This window comes from Mastigoproctus giganteus, chromosome 9, assembly GCF_048544385.1.
Source record: "Mastigoproctus giganteus isolate SK-2022 chromosome 9, ASM4854438v1, whole genome shotgun sequence".
NCBI lineage: Eukaryota > Metazoa > Arthropoda > Arachnida > Uropygi > Thelyphonidae > Mastigoproctus > Mastigoproctus giganteus.
The window spans coordinates 76,156,538-76,178,031 of NC_143583.1; the positions used below are offsets into that span (position 1 = coordinate 76,156,538).

Consider the following 21,494-nt stretch of genomic DNA (forward strand, 5'->3'; position numbering starts at 1 on the left):
TGTGAGTTTTTTTTGGCTGATGCTATATAAGCTTACTTTCTTGCATCATTTGCTATTACTATTACTACTAATTCTCATCAATTACACTTCATATTTCAAACACAGCTAAGGAAGAAATAAAGAAACATGAATGGCATTCTCTTGAAGAAACAATCGAAGTTTAGAAAAATATGTGAGAAAAAAATTCGTATCATCACACATTCTATGATTTTCATGCTTCTGAATGATCATATTCAAATATGTGGTTACTCCCCACCTCTGTTCATACCCAAGTGGTCGGGAGCGGAAGTGCAGTAGAACACACTCTTTGAGTAGACAGGAGTTCATGTCTCTGACTACTAAATACGGTCGATCTGCCAACTCGCACTGGACCAGCATGGCAAATTGTGGTCCATTTCCCTCAACATGAATCATTGAGGAGGCTTCCATCCTGCAGTAGGTTGATAATGGTTGCAGTTTTTACTTTTTTTTTTTTTTTTTTTTAATTGTTCTCAATCTCTCTCTTTAAGAGAGAGAAAAAAAAAAAAAAGTTCTGCTCAAACTGCAGAAAGTATAAGAAAAGCAAATATGGAATTTTAACAAAAACCTGCATTTTTGAAATTCCTTTTGCTCTAGAAATGTTGGAAACAAGTAAAAATTAGGCTCTTCAGGCTGCATAGGAAGTGATTATCCCATTGTATGAAGGCAATGGTTAGACTACATCTTGAGTACTTCATACAGGTCTGGAAGTCTCATTTTAAGAAGCATGTGGATATTTTGAAACAGGTGTACAGGAGAGCAACCAAATTAGTCAAGGCCACCAAAGGGCACCTGTATTATTGCAAAAACTTCAGTTTTGTAAATTGAAGTGTTTGGAAACCAGACACCTCTGAGGAGACCTGACTAAACTGTTTAAGGCTAGAAATGGATTGAGTAAACTAAATGCTGATAACATCATTACTCTTTCTTAGACAACACGCATAAGGAGAAATAAACTTAAATGGAAAAATGATGGCTGCAGGATGGATAGATGTACAAAAATTTGCTTGCAGCCAGAGTAACTGCTTGTTGGAACAAACTTCCATTTGGTGTTGTGAAAGTGGACAGTTTAAATAAACTTAAAGAAGGATTAAACAAATGATTAGAAGGGATTTACAGATGAGGTGGTTATATATATATATATATTTTTTTTTTGATTGATTGATTGTTGCTGTATAAGTATTCTTCCTTGCATCATTTGCCACTACTAATAGTAAAAACAATCATAGATAATTCTTGCAAGGTTTGTGGTATTTCCTGTACACTTCTTCTGTGATTGTACTGCTACTCTTACAAATACTGCCTACTTATACTACTTTGGCTGCTCTCTTAGACTGAGTAAGGATGCATTATTCACAAGCTAGTACAAGTTTGCTAACAGAGCCAAGTTTTATGATGAGAAATATGCAAGTCTCAAAAGAGCTGTCACAATTGTGCTCTGAGTTTTAGACAAACAGCAGATTCACCATTTGGTGAAGTGAATTGTATAAAATGATATTAGCAGTTCAGGTTGACTAGCAGATAGACTAGTAGATAAAGATGTTCTCTCTAATGTCTGCATAAGCCTAAACTTTGATGGCAAAAAACTGATATCTCATACTAACTGCAATTGAATACACCAACCATATATGACCAAAACTTTATTAAAATTATGGTTGGTGTATTCATTTGCGGTTAGTATGAATCATAACTTCCCCAATCCCCACGGCCTATTTGAAGAATTAGTTGATAACTAGCACTGATGAAACCAAAGTATCTCCATGACAGAATGTGAACACAGAAATATGTTCACTTTTTGTATTTACAATTTTTTTAAAATTACCCCTAAGCATTTTTCACTATTAACTACTTAATGTGCAAATAATTAATATATAATTTGCTCAGGTAATTAGTATTGCTTTACTGATTCAAAGTATCATTCACAACCATGTCAAATACTGGACTGACTGTTTGAATCAAATATGCTTTAACATTGCCTTTTATTAAATTGTTTTCATGCTACTATAAAAGAGGAGCACAGGATGATATATATGTTTAATTTGGAGGGAGAGAGAAAAAGATAAGTTTAAAATTCTCGTTTACACTTTTTTTCAGTCACGTTATTTTTACAAAAATCTGTGAAATGCAAATTGAAAGCTTTTCTAATGTTTCACTATTTGAGTAAAATGTGTAAACCATAAATGAATAATCAACAAAAGTTCATTTTATTCAAATTAAATATACCTGAAAAATTGGCAAATAGTTTTGCATAACTATTAAATCGATGATGCTGAAGCCACTGAGCTGTTTCAGCAATTGTAGCATCTGAAGACAATGGATTCATCTAAAAATGAAGAAAGCAAAAATTAGCAAAATGTAAAAAGAAAACAAGAAATGAATGGAGTAAAACCTTGTTAGCACAGCATTTAAAAAGTAAGCATCCTGAGAATTTTACATAAAAAAAAAAAAAAAATCCCAGCAATCTATAAATTACTCTGCCACTGTCACGTTTCATCAAGTGGTGCTTTTCAACAATTGTAAATTATGTAAGGTCAAGGAAAACTTTGTTGTAGTTTCATGTGGTTCCTAATGTCAATGCTGTTCACATTACGATACAACTGAATTATTCATTGATAATGCAACCTGTGATGTATGAACAGTGACTGATAGCTACTGGTATTCCAACTACAAGGTGTATAAAACTTGAAAAAAAGCAGTCTCCCCCAAATCTATAGCTTAAAATGGGATGTTTTATCAAAAATTTGAAAAATTCTCTGTGCACATTTCTCAAATGCAGGCTCCTTGTTTCCATCACACATTATACAAAGAATATAAATTAACAATGTGAATATATATAAAGAATAATTTTCATTCCAAAATGCAGGGTATTCCTTGGCCATTCATCAAAACAGGGCAAGTGTCATAAACAAAAATGCCATAACTGAGAAGTAGAAGTACAATAATGATGCCAGTACCACCTCAAAAGTTTTTTAAAGTAATTATAAGCATTAGCATTCTAAACCTCAAGTTAAAATAAAAAGTACTCACAAAAAACAGGTACTTTTTTTAAGATATTTTAAGTGAATCAAATGTTGCCCAATGGCAATTGTAGCATATCAATCATGATGGTGGGTATCCTGTGGCTATAGAAGCAAAATGTAGCCACAGGAAAGCCTCCTCTATCCCGGCACAACTGTTGTGCTACAATTACCATATGGAAACACCAATTCACTATTTTCTTGAAATATTGTGAAATATTGTGTAATATTTGTACAGTAACTGACTAATATGCACAGTTTGCTACTGTAGGGTAAGAGTTTCATATAGTAATAGTTTTTTCAAAAACCTGACAAAGACAAGGTCCCAACGTATTGTTGTCCTCTAACATGCTGCTGTAGAAAACAGTCATCGAACAAATCCACAAAAGCTTTGCTAGTATGCACGTAACCAATCCACAAGTTCCAGTCAATATCTGAAAAATTTAAAAATCCTCCATTTTAAGACATTTTGATTTACTGGCCCACTATTTCTCTGTACAGCTGTTTGTTACTGATCACAATCATTTGGCCTACAGCACACTCCTACTCTCATTTTTGTTTTTCCAGTGCTTATGTTACACTAAACTGTTTGAACATTGTACTTGTCAACCACGTATGTGGAATGCACTGCCTTAACTTTTATGTGCTTCTTAACTAAGAGCATAACCCCTCCCCCTTCTGTCCTATCTTCTGTGTCTCTTACATCTTTGTGATACCATGTCTCTAATATCCCCACAATTTCGGCATTTGATAACCTTTTTTTTTTTTTTTTTAAATGAAAACCCCAAATATGAGAGCTATTATTAGCTATAGTACTTACTAAGTTATTATGGGTTCTACTTAGTCGAACCTTAAATAATTTGCCCCAATGCCACACTGGCATTGGGGGCAAGTTGCGATTATGGATAAAGGGATGGCTGAATGCTATTATGGCGTAAAGGTATGACTGCTCCAATTTTGTAGAGTACTCTTTCCTGCAGAACAGTATGAAAAGCTTTACTAAAATCTAAATATATGTCAAAATTGTTTGCATCCACTTCCTTTGTTACTAATTTGTCATAGTTGCTAATCAGATTGGTCAAACAGGATTTCTCCTTAACAAAAAAAAAATGTATGCCTTGCCAGTCTTTAATTACATTGTAATGCCTTACCGGTGATCAATTATTTTTTATTTAGTACCAAAAAAGTAAAAACGTATTTTTAGAAATGTTTATTATTGAAAGCTAGAAACAATTTTGGCACACAAAAGTTCGATGAAATTTACCAGTAAAAGTACTTTGCCGTAACAGCATTTGTATTGTTGCTCACTCGGTAAACAGATGGTGGGTGTTATCGGTCTGGAGTAGAAGTTGAATCCTATGGGAGCTTGAAACCCTCCCAAAATGGAGGAAGGATAACCTGACCTTTTTTTCTTTAGGATCACTAATTGAATTAATTAACTGAATCACGAACAGAGCCGTATCGAAGTTCTGGCATCGTAAAAAATGTTCGTAACGTAGTTTCACTGGTAAACTTTTTTGAAGTTTGCCGCGCTTATTGTGTGGGCTTCCTTTACCTTTGCTTTTTTTTTTTTTTTTTTTTATTAATAAGCAATTTATCCACTAGTCCACCAGTGATTCTAAAGAAAAAAGGTCAGGTTACTACCTCCAATTCGGGAGGGGTTCAACAGGAGTTCTGAGCGAGCAACAATACAAATGCCATTACGGCAAAGTACTTTTACTGGTAAATTTATCGAACTTTTGTGTGCTTTCTTTACCTTTGCCACAATTTTTTGTTGTTTTGAAAAAAAGTTCAACAATGAAGTTTGTACACACTTTTTTTCTGTTTCTCACTATGCATGTCTCTATAACAACGAACTGCATTTTCTATAGCATGTCGAACTGTATTCGATGTTAGGATCAGCATTCATAAGAAAATCAGAAACATCTTCAACCTTCCTGAGCAACCTTGAAAGATCATATAAAATTATAAACCATTTTGTTTTAAAATTATTTTTAAAATTATAAATTGCATTGTAGCAAAACCTATGCTGATAAAAACCGCATTGCACAAGGTATTACAGTAGTTCCATTCTTGTTAGGATGATCCTGTGATACTTCTTTAACCACTGACTTAATTATTTTCCCTGGAGCAGAAGTCAAACTTACAGGTCTATAAGCTCATGTTGCTCTCTGATTTCCCTTTGTGAATAGGAGAAAGTCTATAAGAACAACCTTTGAATAAAAGTATGCTCATAATTATGGCCAAAGGTTACCTATTTTGCTGCTTCTTTTAATATAACTGGATAGATCCCATCAGTCCCCAGGTCTCTTTACTTTTAGCTTCAGCAATTTTAAATCCAATTTCTTCTCAGTTATAGCAAAGTCATTTAGCTTCTACTTATAATTTGGTGTATTTCTGGTGTTCCCATCCCTAAAAATGCCTTTTCACGTGAATGTAGATGCAAAGTTCATCAATAGCTATGTCACTTATATCTAGTGGGCTAACGTTGTTCATTCCATTCCTTCTACTGTTAACACAAGCAAAAAATTATTTGCTGCTTTTCTTTGCATTCTTAGACAAGTTCTTCCCATAATCTGTCTTAGTTTGCCTAACCCCTTAGTGACCTGACTGCAGACTAGTTTATACTTACTGTAGGTTTCCATGTACCCTGCTAATTCATAAACATCCCCACATTTTTCTTCTTTGCTACTGGTTTCATCACTTCGTGCAAGATCCATTTTAGTCTAAATCTTGAACAATATATTTTTTAGTACAAAAAAGCTTAGTAGCCTCTATGATTGCCTCCCATTTTGCAATTGCAGTTGGTCCCACTGAAATTAATTTAGGAATTTAAAAATTGTCTAAGACCACTGTAGTCACCTTTATGACAGCAAAATCCCTTCCCTTTACTTTCAAACAGCAGTTATAACTTTAAGCAGATGGTCTCACCAAAAGGCTAACTGGTCAGCAAGATAGCAGGCAGTCTTAGTGACAACGCTCAGACAAACAGATAGCTTTAGCTGTATTACATCTTTGAAACTCTGATTCCACATACTGCATAGCAGCCATTTTCAAACAACTTTTTTACAACTGTTATGTTTGTAGGTTGCCACTAGAGACCTGCTGCTGTCTGATGAGAGACCAGTTAGTCCTGAAACAGGCTATCACAATAGTCTCATTTTTTAAACAAATGGCTGTTTTATCTTTTGACAAGGTCATCTGTTTGAAATAAGTGCAATACCAGAGAACCTCATTGCAAAGTATGTTCTACTGTGAGAATTAAGACTAATGCATCAGTTACACAGTTTAAATTCTACTGGCTGAAAAAACAGTTTAAAGGACTCGGGAGTCCTATTATAAAGTATCACCTTTTTTGCATAGGATTCTTAAACACAAATGCAACTGTTGATATGCGTCAGATTGCTTTCTTAATACTTGTGGATTTTAAAGAATTCTGGATGGTAAAGTTCTGTATTTTACAGTTTACAGTGTGTATATATCAAGCATTTGTTACAATAATGTAAATCTCATACACAGGAGATGGTATGGCCTGTTAAATTGTAGAGAGTGTGGTTATATCAAAATTGATAATGCATTCTTAATTAAGAGTTTATCAAAGTGATCATGTCGTGAGAATGAATGAAGAAACCAATAATGAAGCTATTCGTGGTAATATTGCATGAAAGAGGCTTTATTTGGTTTGGTGTTTCATAATGAATGGGTAGCCAAGGGCATGGTTGCCAGGTGATAAAAGTAGTGAAATCTCTATTGTAAAAAACTCCCCTATGGATATATATATATATTTATTTATTTTTATTTTTATTTTTTTTTTCTTAAACTGAACAGATTTAGAGACAAGGGTCTGCAAAAATACTAGAACAGCTAGATGGAATTATAGAAGTTAATTATCTGTAAAAATGAAAAAATATCATTCATAGTCTCTTCATCACTTAAAAGTTGTTCAAGTGTATAAAGGTTACTGGGGTGGGGGAAGAGAAGGATTCAAGGAATTCAAGCAACAAAAAACCTAACATATTTTGGTATATATATATAAAAAGCTCTCCCCTGATAACTTGAATGCAAAATTCATCTAAATATTTTGCTTGCTTTTGTGTTGTTGTTGTGGTGTTTTCTGGCACAAGGGCTACTTAGGCCATATTGCACCTCCCAAATCAATTGATTTTCTATATATAAAACTGCTTGAACAGCAGTCAGAAACAGTCATACATTTTTATTTGTTTTAAGTGAAAAAAGAATTCAGAGAGATTTGCTTCTTTAACTATTATGCTATTCAGAGAGAGAGGCTGTTGTAGATCTGAAATGAAACTAAAAGATGTTTGTCAGGCATTGCTGAACAAGTTACATTCAAGGAGTATATGTTTTACTGTAAGTGGTTGTAAGCAGTGTGAGATAGAGTGTAAGCAGATAGAGACGTGTGAGGTGAGTGTGACCTATACGAGTTCTGGAGGCACCTCCGTAGCCAGGTGGGCAGGAGCAGCAGTGCATAGCACACGCTTCTTGATTAGACCGGGGTTCGAGCCCGTGACCACCAAATATGGAGTATGTGGAAAGGTCAGGGAATGACCACCGCATATCCCTGGAGCAATATGGCCTTAGTTGCTAATGCTCCTAAAAACCAAATAACAAACAAACGACTTCTGGCTAAGATTACTACTTCTTTTCTATTTTTACGAAGGCTAGAGGTCCATAATTGTGTTTCAGGTTTTATTTGAAATAGCTTGTTATTTGTTTGCATTTTCCACAGAAGTGTCCATTTTTCCATAGATGTTCTTCGTATATTATGTCTATAATCAGGATATGGGACTAGGTCATTTGTTGAGGATATGTTGGAAGGATGCTTTGCAGCGTTATCTGCACATTAATTTCCTGGAATGTCACTGTGGCCAGGGATCCATGAAAAGATAACAGTTTTTTGATGCTCGTGAAGATGCATCAGCTTATGTTTTATGACGTTTAATAAAAGATTGTTAGGTGGGGAAGTGCTTTTCAAAGCTAAAAGAGCACTCTGTGAATCAGTATATATTATACTTTTATTTATTGACAGCAGTGAAATGTTTTTTAAAGCAAGCTTAATGGCATGGAGCTCAGCAGTGTAGCTGCTGCATTCGGTTGAAAGTGAAATTGAAACAGTTGTATTAGGGAAGACAGCAGTTGCATCCACTTGATTGTCAGACTTTGAACCATCAGTATAGATCTTGGTAAAGTGGGGGTGGTACTTTTGTGAGTGAGCAGTGTAGTTGTTGGATGTTAATATTTGCTATAGAACCTTTACCCCATTGCTCAAAGTATTCATTAGAAGAAAGTGTGAAGTTAGTCCATGGGGGATCCAGATCTTTTGATTCTCTGAGGATATTATCAAGGTGAATGTTCCAGCTTTCTGTTAGATTCTGCAGCCTGATACCAATAGGCTGAATTGTTCTAGGTTTATTTGCATAATAGGTTTTCCACTGAGGATTATGCAACAGTGGCCAGACAGGATAAGTATGCAGGCTTTTAATTTTAGCTGAGTAGTTCATCAGCAACATCTTTCTTCTGATGCTAAGAGGAGGTTTGTGAGCCTCAACATAAAAGACTTTGAACTGGTGATGTTCTATATGCACCTAGGGCTATCCTAGAGAAGTGTTGGATGGGCACAAGACGGGCCAAGGTGGTCTCCCTTGCTGAGTCCTAAACAGGTGCTCCGTAGTCTAGCCAAGAGATAATTAGAGATTTGTGGTAAGTGGAGCAGGGTATAATGATCGGCACCCAATATGTACTGGAGATTACCCGGAGTATATTCATTTTCTTTGTGCAAGTGGTTCTTAGATACTTGATGTGCTCCTGGAAGTTTAACTTCTTATCAAAAATTAGCCCTAGGAAGCAAATACTGTTCACAATTGGTAGAGGATGATTGGCCAAGTGCAACTCAGGTTCAGGATGCATTCTGCGCTTGGTGCAAAAATGTATGGCTGTAGATTTGTGGCTTGACAGTTTGTATCCATTTTGTGCCATCCATAATTCAATGTTATTAATGGATATTTGTATATGCCTCTCAATATAGTTCATATTCTGAGAATGGCAGGATATGGTAAGATCATCTACATAGAGATACGAATCAATGCTGTTTGTGATGTTGTTTATTTGTATTGCAAACAGAGTGGTGCTAAGAACAGAGCCTTGTGGGACTCCTTCTTCTTGTATGTATGTTTGAGATAAAACCTGCCGGTACCTAACTTGGAAAGATCTGTGCCAAAGGAAGCTTTGAATAAAATATGGTAAATGGCCTCTCATATGAATAGAATGGAGATCTTTTAGGATACTGTAGCACCATGTGGTATCAAAGGCCTTCTCTATATCGAGGCATATCACAACAAGATGTTAATTTCTGATGAATGCATTTCTTATGTTGGATTCGGCTTTGGTCATGAGGTCTAGGGAAGATCTATTCTTCCGAAAGCCAAACTGATTATTACTGATTATGCTTTGGGATTCAAGGTACCAGGTGAGTCGATAGTGAACCATTTTTTCCAGAGTCTTATTCAGGCAGCTGGTTAGAGAAATTGGTCTATAGTTGTTAGGAATCTTTTCCAGGTTTAGGTATGGCTATTACTATAAAATATAAAATAAAATATTTAAGGGCAAAGGCCTCATGCTATGAGGGAGAATGACTAATATGTAGGTTAGTGCAAAAGCATCATTACCATAAGTCATAAGTACTTATGACTTATGGTAATGACATAGCATCATAAGTACAATACCATGGCAACTCGTTGTGAAGGCATTCACAACGAGTTGCCATGGTATTGTACCAAAACGTAGATATAACCAAAACGATGCCAACTTAATTAATTAATTTAACTACTTTGGTAGACAGCTACGTTAAAATGATGCTTTTGCACTAACCTACACATTATGGCTATTACATAAGAATGTCGCCAGGAAGTAGGGAATATATGTTCTGAGAATATGCTATTGTAAAAGTTTAGCAATGAAGATAGTGATTGAGGTGTTGAATCATGGTAATGTAAAGGATGATATCTCCTTTCCATTCCAATTAATAAAAGGAGAAGTCAATGTATGATATTTACCATTTAGTTTCTTTATCTTTTCCAAGATTATTCGGGTACCAGTATCTTTGTTGATTGAGGAGGCAAATTTTATCCATAAGTCTTTTTTTTGCCTTCCACCGGATATAACAAGCTTTGGCTCTCAGTCTTTCGAAGTTAATAAGGTTGGCAGTGGTGGGATGTTTGCAGAAGGTGTTCCATGCTGCATTTTTTTCTCTTTTCACTTTGTTACAATCACTATTCCACCAGTGATTGTTATGCCAATCTTATTTGAGACTGTGGGATGGCGGCTGTTGCAGCTGTTAGTATCTGCATTGTGATATGATTGGTGACAGTATCAATAGCAGAATACTCTATGATGTCATCATCAAAAGATACATGACAGGCAGGTAAATTTTGTCCAGTTTGCTTTGGAAAATTTCCATTTTGTTTTTGTTTCTGTTTGTTTGGAATGGGTAATTTGAATACTACAGATCAGTGGATAGTGGTCACCGTTTAGACGATTGTCATGTACTGCCCACTTTATAGTTGGTAAGAGGATCGGAGAGCAAATTGAGAAATCTATTGCAGTAGTTGACCCAGTAAGAAAATGGATGTAAATCAGTAAGCCAGAATTTAATAGTGTTAGATTGTGTTAAGTAACATTTCAATAAGCTCACCATGTCCATCTCATCTGAGACCAGAGAACTCCATAATGGATGATGTCCATTAAAATATCCTAATAAACAAATAGGAGATGGTAATTGAGATATAAGATTTTCCAGTTGGTAAATTGTACATGATTGGTTCGGCGGAAGATAAATTGAGACCAGTGTCAGAGTGATGCCAATTACTACACACGTGGCAACAGCTTCCAATTGTGTTTGCAATGGAATGTGTCTGGAGGGGACTCGTGAGTGCATGAGTACGGCAACTCCTCCATGGGGACTGTTAGTATCAGATTGATCTTGTCTGTAGATAGTATAATTTTTGACAGAAATAGATATTTTTGTTGTTAAATTTGTTTCTTGTAAACATATGACAGCAGGATTGTAATGGTGAATTAGTTCATATATATCATCAATAGTGCTGCGAAAACCTCTACAATTCCATTGTATGATTTTTTCCATTATTTGGTTTTGTGAGTGGAAGATGAGTCTGTCTGTTTTGTGAGTGGCTTGTTTATATCTGTCGAGTTTTGATTTTTCTTTTCTTGAAAAATTTGGGCGTCCTGAGTCATTGCTTTCTTCCATAACATCATCTGCATGCATTTCAAGCAGATCTTCTGAGTTGATGGTATCATCATCTGTGTCCATGTTTGCAGGGGCAAGATTGCATCACCTCAACTGGATCTGATTTTTGCAAATTCTCTACTGCTTGACAATGGGGAAGTCTCTGGGATGGAACTGTCAGTGGTATATTACTGCATTGATCGACTACCTCTGATGGAGATGGATGCTGGAGCGAGAGGACTGATCGAGCCCAGTCTGAGATCAATGTGTCTGGAGGGATGGACACTTCTGTCTGACATGCTTTTTTTTTAGCTGGTGCAGCATAAACCTCAGGCTTCCTTACACCATATAGCTAATATTAATAATAATAATAATAATAATAATAGCAGAGGCATAAGTGCATTTTGGCATACTTAAACTAAACTGCCATCTTTACAGATCATGATCCTTTCTGCCTGTGTGACTTTTTGTTCTTTAAGTTCCTGAAATATTTCATCTTCAGGGGCGTTCAATAAATCCCATTTAGTGATCACTCCCTTTGAAGAATTGAGGATGGTATGTGGTGTGATTTGAACTGGGATTCCACTCAAGGATGTCAGAAGTAATAATATTTCAGTGTCGAGAATTGGTGTTCTCTATTAATAAATCTCCAGATTGGAGACGTTTCACCATTTCTGGTGAACCTGCAGCATGTTCGAGGCATCTCTGAATGATGAAGGGGGAGAGCTTGCTCACAGGCTGTGTTGACAGAGGTCAGTATCATATTTGTCATTTCCATCTCTAAACGTGGAAATTCATTTGTTTCCATCTTTTTTCCTTTTAGCCCTGAGGGTTAGTTTTTCTCCCAGGTTACCGGCCCTGCCACGTGGAGGCAGGAGTGGTGCCACCAGTGAGCAAGCGATTGTTTAAGTTAGTAGAGTTGGTTAGTAATATATATAAAGAAAAGAAAGGTGGATTGCCTTTCTGGGTTCTTACTTTTGACCTTTAAAGCGCAGAACCACTTCAAGTAAATAAAATAACAGCTGCACTAGAAAATAAACAAAACTAGATCACTTTGGAGATCACTATAATCACAAGAAGAAAATCGATTGTCACTATCACTTGGCACTCGGGGCCCCTTGCTTTTGTAATATAGCGATTTATACATATAGTTTGCAAGAAGAGAACTACAGGAAACGATATCTGATTTACAAAACTAATACAGCAAATACTTGAATTATAGCCAATTTCCTTCCCAGATTCACATGTCAGTTCATCATTTCAACTGAAACAAGGATATTTCTGGTCTTACCATAAGCATGAGGATGCTCGCACGCACGCACACTCTCTCTCTCTCTCCCCCCCCCTCTCTCCAACCACCTTTTTAAGATAATTAGTTGGTGGCATGAGAAATTTTAAAATGTTGTATAATATGTCTCTATCTGTTAGCTCACTGTTTAGCAGCAGCAGCACTAAGTTTGACAAGATAAAATTCTTCCTATATATGATATAGTAGTAGTAGTAGTAGTGGCATGTGATGCAAGAAAGCAAGTGTATGAGTTTATGCAGCATCAGCCAGGGAAAAAAAAAAAAAAAAAAAAAAATCACACCATTCCCTCCAAATGCCTGTCCAGTTCCTCCTTAAATTTATTTAACCTATCAACTTCCACAACGACAGATGGAAGCTTGTTCCAGTAATTAACCATCCGCTGGCTAAAGGCAAGTTTCTGCACATCTATTCTACATCTGTCTTTTCTTAATTTGAATTTATGCCCCCTTAGGTTCGTAATCTGAACAAGTGGAAGGAACCCGTCAGAATTCAGCGTGCTCAATCCATTCAAGGCCTTATACACCTCAATCAGATCACTGTGCAGGTGCCTAGTCTCCAGCCACTGCAATTTGCAGAACATACACCTCTCTTGGTAAGAGGTTCCCTTCATTCCCCTCGCCAATCTTGTTGCCCTTCTCTGTACATGCTCAAGCAAATCTACATCCTTCCTAAAATGAGGCCTCCAGACCTGTACGCAGTACTCAGGGCGTGGCCTGACCATTGCCTTATAAAGAGAGACAATCACCTCCTTTTCCCAGATAGAGTAAAATATAATGGAGTAGAGAAAAAAATTCAAAGTTAAGTTCTAAAAGTGCCTATTTAATGATTTGCTTCTGAAATTTCTTCTGCATATTGAATATTTGCATTTGCACTAACATGATCAAAACTGATCATGTTTTTACATTGGTATTTAACAAACTAGACAATTATTGAGGACTATGGGACATGTATATATATATTGATAAAAATCTCAGGTGGTCAGAAGGACCAAGTTTCTTGCAGACTGTATGGTGAAAGCACCTCCATCCCAACTTATGAGTATTAAAAAAGGTTAGGGAAAATGTTATTTCAAGAACATACCAATACATAGTATTCAAAGGTGGTCATTTTATAAAATTATTTTCCATACTTAAAATTTTTAATTTAAGATTATTAGGTATATAAAAATAAACTGTTTCTGTTCATCATCATCATCATCAGCCATTTTCAATCCACTGCAGGATGAAGGCCTCTCCAGCAACTTTCCAGTTCCTTCTGTTTTGAGCACTGGCCATCCATTTACTACCCAAAAACTCATGAATTTCATCTATCCATCTCCGCCTTTGTCTTCCAGGTTTTCTTCTAGCTCCTCTTGGGTACCATTCTGTTATTTTCTTAGTCCATTTGTCATCATGTCTTCGAGCTATGTGTCCTGCCCAAGACCATTTTAGTTCTTTAGTTTTGATAAGAATGTCCTTTACTTGAGTTTGCTGCCTAATCCATGTTTTTCTCTTCTTATCTAACAGTCTGATTCCCAATATAATTCGTTCCATTCTTCGCTGTGTAGTTCTTAGCTTCTCTTCCATTCTTTTGGTGAGTGCCCAAGTTTCACTTCCATAAGTCATGGTGGGGAGTATACATTGATTCATTATTTTACGTTTCAGACAAACTGGGATATTGCTCTTCAGTATGTGACTATATTTCCTGAAAGCTATCCATCCAAAATTTATTCTTCTCTTGACTTCCAGCCATTTATCATTATTACAGCTAATAACTTGTCCCAGATAAGTATATGACTCCACCTTTTCAATTACTGCTCCTTCAATCATTATTTCCCTTTCTGTGGCATACTTGTTCATCATTACTTTTGTTTTAGCCATATTCATCTTTAGTCCAAAATCCTTACTAACTGTGCATAACTGATTTAAGATTTTCCTCTAATTCTTTGGGATCGTGGCTTATGACCACAATGTCATCTGCAAATCGTAAATGGTTTAGGTACTCTCCGTTCACATTGACTCCTTTCTGCGACCAGTCTAATCTTCTGAAAGCTTCCTCAAGGGCAGCAGTAAACAGCTTCGGCGATATTGTGTCTCATTGTCGAACTCCTTTCTCGATTTTAAATTTGCTACTGTCTTTGTCTAGTCTAATAAAGGATGTAGCACTCTCATATATTTTCTTCAAAATCATAATATATGGAGTATCTACGCCTTGTCTTTCCAGTGCCCGAAACATTGCCTTATGCTGTATGGAGTCAAATGCCTTTTCATAATCCACAAATGCCAGGCATAATGGTGTTTTATATTCATTTGCTTTCTCCATTAGCTGTGATATTACGTGAAGGTGATCCATAGTTGAGAATCCTGTCCTAAAGCCAGCTTGCTCTTTCGGTTGATTCTCATCAAGTATTCTTTCTAATCTGTTAGTAATGATCCTTGTGAACAACTTGTAGATATGGGATAACAAGCTAATTGGTCTATAATTTCCAATTTCTGATTTATCTCCTTTCTTATGCAGCAAAACTATGATTGCATTATTCCACTGCTTAGGCATCACACCTTTTCTAATGCACTTTGTGAAGAGCCTTGCCAGTTTTTGTGTTATGTCTCTTCCTCCCAATTTTAACAACTCTACAGTAACTTCATCTTCCTCCGGGGCTTTCCGATTCTTCATTTTCTTCAATGCATGTTCTACCTCATCAGGAAGAATATCGGGTATGTCGTATGTGTTGCTACTTTGCAATCCATGTTCCCCACTGCTGGTATCATTCCCTCGCTCCTTGTATAATTCTCTATAGTAGTCTTCTGCTATTTGAATTATGCCTTCTCTGCTGTTTATAAGTACACCATCGCTATTCTTCAGTTTCAGTATCATTTGTCTTTCTGTATTACTGCTCATTTCTGCTGATTTAAATCCTTTGTTTTCCCTTAATGCTTGTTCTACTTTCCTTGTGTTAAATCTTCTTATGTCCTCTCTGAGTCTCTTTCTAATGGCTTTGCATAACTCAGTATACTCAATTTTCTCCCTGTCAGTGTTTTTCTTGCTCTTCATTTGTCGTCTTTGGTTCATCATGACGAGTGTTTCTTGACTAATTTTTTCTTCTTTGGATTTCTGTTTCCCTATAGGTTTCTTGGGCTTTATCACTTTCAGAAAGTTGTAATATTCCTTGTCGATATCTTGGTCCTGAGCAGTCTGCAGAAGCTCAAACTTGTTCTTAAGTTCCAGTACATACTGCTTTTCTCCTCCTCTGTTATTTCAAAGACCTTTGTATTATTTACTCGAGTCAGTTTTTTCCTTTCCTTTCCTACATCTACATCAAGTGTACATCTTACCATTCTGTGATCACTTCCAACATTTACCTTATTTACCTGTTTCTGTTATTATTTCATAAATATAGAAATATCATTAGAGAATGGAATGTTTTATAACATATAATTGAACACTAAAAATTTCAAAAATAATATAATTAAAAAACAATAAGAGTTACATAACTTACTTGTCCTTGTGAAGTCAATTCTGGAACCTCCTGCACTTCACTAGAGGAAGGTGGTGGTGGTGGTGGCGGTGGTGGTGTACTGGAAACACTAAATAGTCAGGAAAATTATATATTTTTTTATTTATTTATTTTCTGTTGTTCTTAGTATTTAAAATAAAATACCATAAGTGTATGACTCTTCAAATCTAAGACAAGGTGAGCCTTTAGAATGTAATCATGCTTTGAAACAGTATACAGGCAGTTCTCGCTTTATGAGTTTTCGCTTTACGAGTTCCCGGGTTTACGCGTTTTTTTTTTTTTTTTTTTCAAAGTGAAAAAGAAAGTGAATTGCAGCCATTATCAACCCACTGCAGGATGGAAGCCTCCTCAACAATTCATGCTGAGGAAAAATGGACCATAATCTGCCACGCTGGTCCAGTGCGGGTTGGCAGATCAACCGTATTCAGCAGTCAGGGCTTGAACCCCCCCGGTCTACTCAAAGAGCGTGTGCCGCTGCACTCCCGCTCCTGACCACTCGGCTACGGAGGCCTCTCAAGTATCAACAAAATGGAAAACATGAACATTAATTGCAAAAGAGAATGTTAAACTTTCATAAATACTGCATTTCAAACCACGCGCATAGCTATACAATACAGTGTACCCAGCTTTACGATATTAATCCATTCCAGAGACACCAACATATCGTGAAAATATCGTAATGTGAACCCAATAACACGTTTTTTGGTAATTCGTTCCACAACCTCGGAAGTTCAAAATTTTGCAATATAATTCCCTAAAAGGTCCCTTTTATAGTGTAAATTGCATTAGTTACCAATTCAAATCACTAAAATGCACTACACTTTCATCATTATCATGTGTTCCGTTATAAGAACCAATTTTGAATGCCTTTGTGACATTTTTCTAAAGCACATTTCTGGTTTGGTTTTTTTTTTTTTTTTTTTAAAGGAGCATTAGCAACTAAGGCCATATTGCTCTGGGGATATGCGGTCGTCATTCCCTGACCTTTCCGCATCCTCCGTATTTGGTGGCTCATGGGCTCGAACCCCGGTCTAATCAAGAAGCATGCTACACATTGCTGCTTCTGCCCAACTGGCTATGGAGGCACCCACATTTCTGGAGGTCACGACCATAAAACAATAAAAACAATTTGCATTTTTCAGTTTACTGGGCTTTTCTGTTACTGCAAGAGATTATAAATGGGTAGTAAACTTGATGTTATTGCATTTGCGGAAATACCGATAGCTGGAATTGTGTGTTTTTACGTTATTATGGTGAAATGTGTTTGCCCTTTACTGAAATCTTCGATCGTATAAAAAACAAATAAATTTTCAGAATTTTCTCTTCATTCTTTTTTTTTAAGCTTCACAAACTTGTTACTCCGCACAAATCGTGTTAGTTGCAATTTGTGCGTTCCGTTAAAAAATGCTTATACATGCTATTGAAATTTATCAAAAAAAGAAGATTATCTTGGAAACAAAAGAAGATTATCTTGAAGCATTTCTGAAGAAGACGGCTCCTTGTGCAACAAACCAACGAGTGCTGAGCCAATAATAAGTGATCAACGAGTGTGCATTTAGTCGATGATGAAGAATAAACATTCTTTAAAATTTAAAAGTCATAAATAATTTCTTTATTATAATTTGCTTGATTTTAAAGGCTACATTTTAATTTCTTTGGATAAATGAATCATTGTTTAAACATAAACTAATTAGCTAACTAATTTCATTGTTGAGAACATAACCCCTATTTTGAACATTATGTCTATGGGATTTAATTCCCGCTTTACGAGTTTTTGCTTTAAGAGTGCATGCTAGGAACGAATTAACTTGTAAAGTTGAGAACTACCTGTACTTCAGTATCCAATTTATAATTCATATATAATTTAAAATTCAAAATGTTTAGAATTTAGAATTTTATGAATGTATAATTCTAAATGTTTTTGCAAAAGAGCACAAAATTTTCTACTAATTTTTTCCCCATTGTAAAGTTAAAAGTAAATAAGGAATCTATGGCTGATGGCATCTATCCAATTATATTCAAAGAAGCAGAAAAGGAGGTAAGCAAACCCTTGGCCATAATTATGAGGGGATCCTTGGATTTAGTGAAAGTTCCTATGGATTGGATATATGCAAACATCTCACCAATTCACAAAGGGAGGCATCAATGGGTAAAGTGAGTGACTGCAGATCTGTAAGCTTCACTTCAGTTCAAGGAAAAATAATAGAATCATTGGTTAAAGAAGTAATGCAGGACCATCTAGACAGAATGCAATTACAGCAGACTCTCGATTTTTCGGGATAGATGGTAAAAAAATATTCCCGGATAATCGATTTCTCGGTTAATCCAAAAATACAGTAAGTCCCCGACATGCGTAAGAGATACGTTCCAGGACTTATTACAAAGTCGAATTTTATGGGAATAACTAATAAAATATTGCTCCTATATCCCTGATGTGGCAAAATTATAAAAAAAAACACATAATATGCTCAGAAGAATGAAGAAAAATAGTTATATATTTTTAATTAGTTCAATTAAAAACATTATCTGGGGACAGCGGTGAAGTAGCCGGAGTGGCACATAAGAAAAGAAAACATAAAAGTCAGAAAAAATGCATGTTATTTTACTGTAAAAATTGATATGTATTTCGTAGCCTTGGTTATTATTATAGTTGAATTCATTAGTGCCGATCGCTTCACCGCTTCTGGTATTCTGTCCTCCTCCTTTATGATTGCGTCCACCGTTGCCACCGACAAATCTGAATTCTGCACGATATTTGTTGATGTTTGACCATTTTCGTACATCCTTATTATTTTAATTTTCTGATCCAACTCAATCGCTTTCCTTTTCTTGATAGATTTACTAGTACTGCTGTCACTTATTCTCTTAGTCGACACCCTGATAATGGTCAAAACGAAATTTTCCTAAAAGAACTTCACAGGGTTAAGGCGAAAACTCACTATTATCACTCCACTTGAGCTTGTATTTTACTAAAGCACATTTCTGGAGGTCACTGCCATAAAACAATAAAAACAATTTGCACTTTCCGGGTTATTGGGCTTTTCTGTTAGTGCAGTTAATTATAAATGAGTAGTAAACTCGATCTTATTGCATTTGCGATAATACCGATAGCTGGAATTCTGTGGGCTTTTACGTTATTATGGTGAAATGTGTGCCTTCCCTTCCCTAAAATCTTCAGTCATAAAAAAAAATAAAATAACGTAATGCAAGTCCAAAGCTACGTAAGTCGGGGACTTACTGTATCAAAAAATATTCAGCAACCTACGTAAAAAGTATGGCGATAGATAAAAAAACTTACCACGCACTACTCACGTGTCCAAATACAATGCTTCCATTTATTTTTTACAATGTCACGTATAGTTTTGTCACCGATGTTATAATGGTTCTTTACAGATTTAAAGGATGCACTGTTTTCAAACTTTTGAATAATTTAAAGTTTTTGTTTAATTTAAAGCACAATTCTTGCATTTGCCCATCATTTTCACAATTTAAAAAAAAAAAAATCCAACATCCCTGACAAACAAAAAACAAAAAACAAAATTTGTCCTTTTGCGGTGTGATGGAGCACAACAATTGATGCGACATTAAATCAAACCAAACATTTGGTTTCTTTTTTTCTTTTTTTTTTTTTTTTTTTTGAGCGGAGGGTGTGGAGATAGTGGGAGTTGCAAGATAATAATAATCTGGTTGACTTTTTTTTTTTTTTTTTTTTTTTTAATTTTGAATCTTGAAGTGTCCTGGTTAATTCGCTTCCCAGCTAATCCGCTTCCCGGTAAATTGAGAGTCTGCTGTATATGGCAATCACAGCATGGATTTGTTAAGGAGTGATTTTGTCTAACCAACCTGATTGGATACTATGATGCAGTAGCAAAGTAACTGGATGCAAAAAAGAATTCTGACATCATATACTTAGATTTCAGAAAAGCTTTTGTAATACTGTTCCATATGAAAGACTGTTGCACAAACTGGAGCAGTTGGGATTAGAGAGCAAGTTACTTCTATGAATAAAGGGATGGTTGGGTGAGAGTAGACAGTGTGGTTTATCAAAGGGCACTGCTCTTCTTGGACTAATGTTATAAGTGGAATGCCCCAGAATTCGGTGTTAAGCTCATTGTTGTTTTCAATATGTATTAATGATATTGATGAAGGAATAATGTCTAAGTTTGGCAGGGTGGTTAATGACAGAAACCAGAGTATGCTACTGCAACAAGATCTGGAAAAATTAAGCTGATGAGCTGAGAAGTGGCAATTGGAGTTTAACATTTAGAAATGCAAGTACTGCATATAGGGAACTGTAATCCCAGATGAATGTACCAACAACTCTGTTACAATTCTGTTACTCAAGATAACAGAGAACAAAAAAGTAATTGGGAAGTCAGATAGGGAATTCTCTGAGCAGTGCAGATGGGGGTGCTAGGTCAGCTTATGAGGTTTTGTCAAGGATATATGAAGGTTTTTTCAGCAGGGATAAGGAAGTAATTATTCTGATGTATAAGTCGATGGTAAGGCCACAATTGAGTACTGCATACAGGTCTGGAATCTTCATTTTAGGAAAATGTGGAACTGTTGCAATGGGTGCAGAGAAGAGGAACAAGGTTAGTGAGGGGAAACAAAAGGGTGCACTTACCAAGAAAGACTTCAGCTCTGCAAATTGTATAACCTGGAAAATAGGCACTTGTGAGAAAATCTGATTGAGGTGTTTAAAGCTCTGAATGGATTGAGTAAACTAAATGTTGATGGCATCCTTACTTTAACTTGCCTCCGTAGCCAGGAGCAGCAGTACGTTGCACATGCTTCTTGATTAGACCGGGGTTCGAGTCCGTGTCCACCAAATACGGAGGATGCGGAAAGGTCAGGAAATGACCACCGCATATTCCCGGAGCAATATAGCCTTAGTGGCTAAAGCTCCTAAAAAAACCAAATAACAAATAACAAAAATACTTTAACTCAGACAACACAGATAATCGAACAGAAATTTAAATTGAGGAAGGATGGTTGTAGGATAGCTATGTGGAAATCTGCTTTCAGCCAGAATGTGGTTGATTGCAGAACTAACTTCCATCTGGTATTGTGGAGGTGGTTAGTTTGAATAAATTTAAGGAACTAGACAAATTATAAGAGAGTGTGGAAAAGTGGTGTAGGAGGGTTTTTTTTTTTTTGGCTGATGCTGTATAATAGGGGTTCCTCTATTCCCAAATGTTTTGAAAATGTTACTGTAATACGGAAAAACAGAAAGTTAATACCCACTGACAAAAATACATAAACTGATTTGATTTGGAAACTAAAGGTTATACACTTGGATTAATAATTAGTAGTGGCAAAAGATGCAAGAAAGCAAGCTTATACAGCATCAGCCAAAAGAAAAAAAAAAAAAAAAAAAACAAAACCTTTCCTATT

General features: G+C 35.9%; 1 protein-coding gene across 1 annotated transcript in view; it reads right to left on the reverse strand.

Annotated features, from left to right (window-relative positions):
- LOC150080467 (transcription factor CP2-like protein 1) overlaps positions 1–21,494 on the reverse strand; it is a 442,462-nt gene that overhangs the window by 122,079 nt on the left and 298,889 nt on the right. Inside the window, exons 13-14 of the mRNA XM_090380701.1 lie at positions 16,080–16,167; positions 2,242–2,341 (exon numbers count right to left, since the gene is read on the reverse strand). Of these exons, the coding sequence (XP_090236827.1) occupies positions 2,242–2,341; positions 16,080–16,167 (188 nt within the window). The remainder of the gene's footprint in view (positions 1–2,241; positions 2,342–16,079; positions 16,168–21,494) is intronic.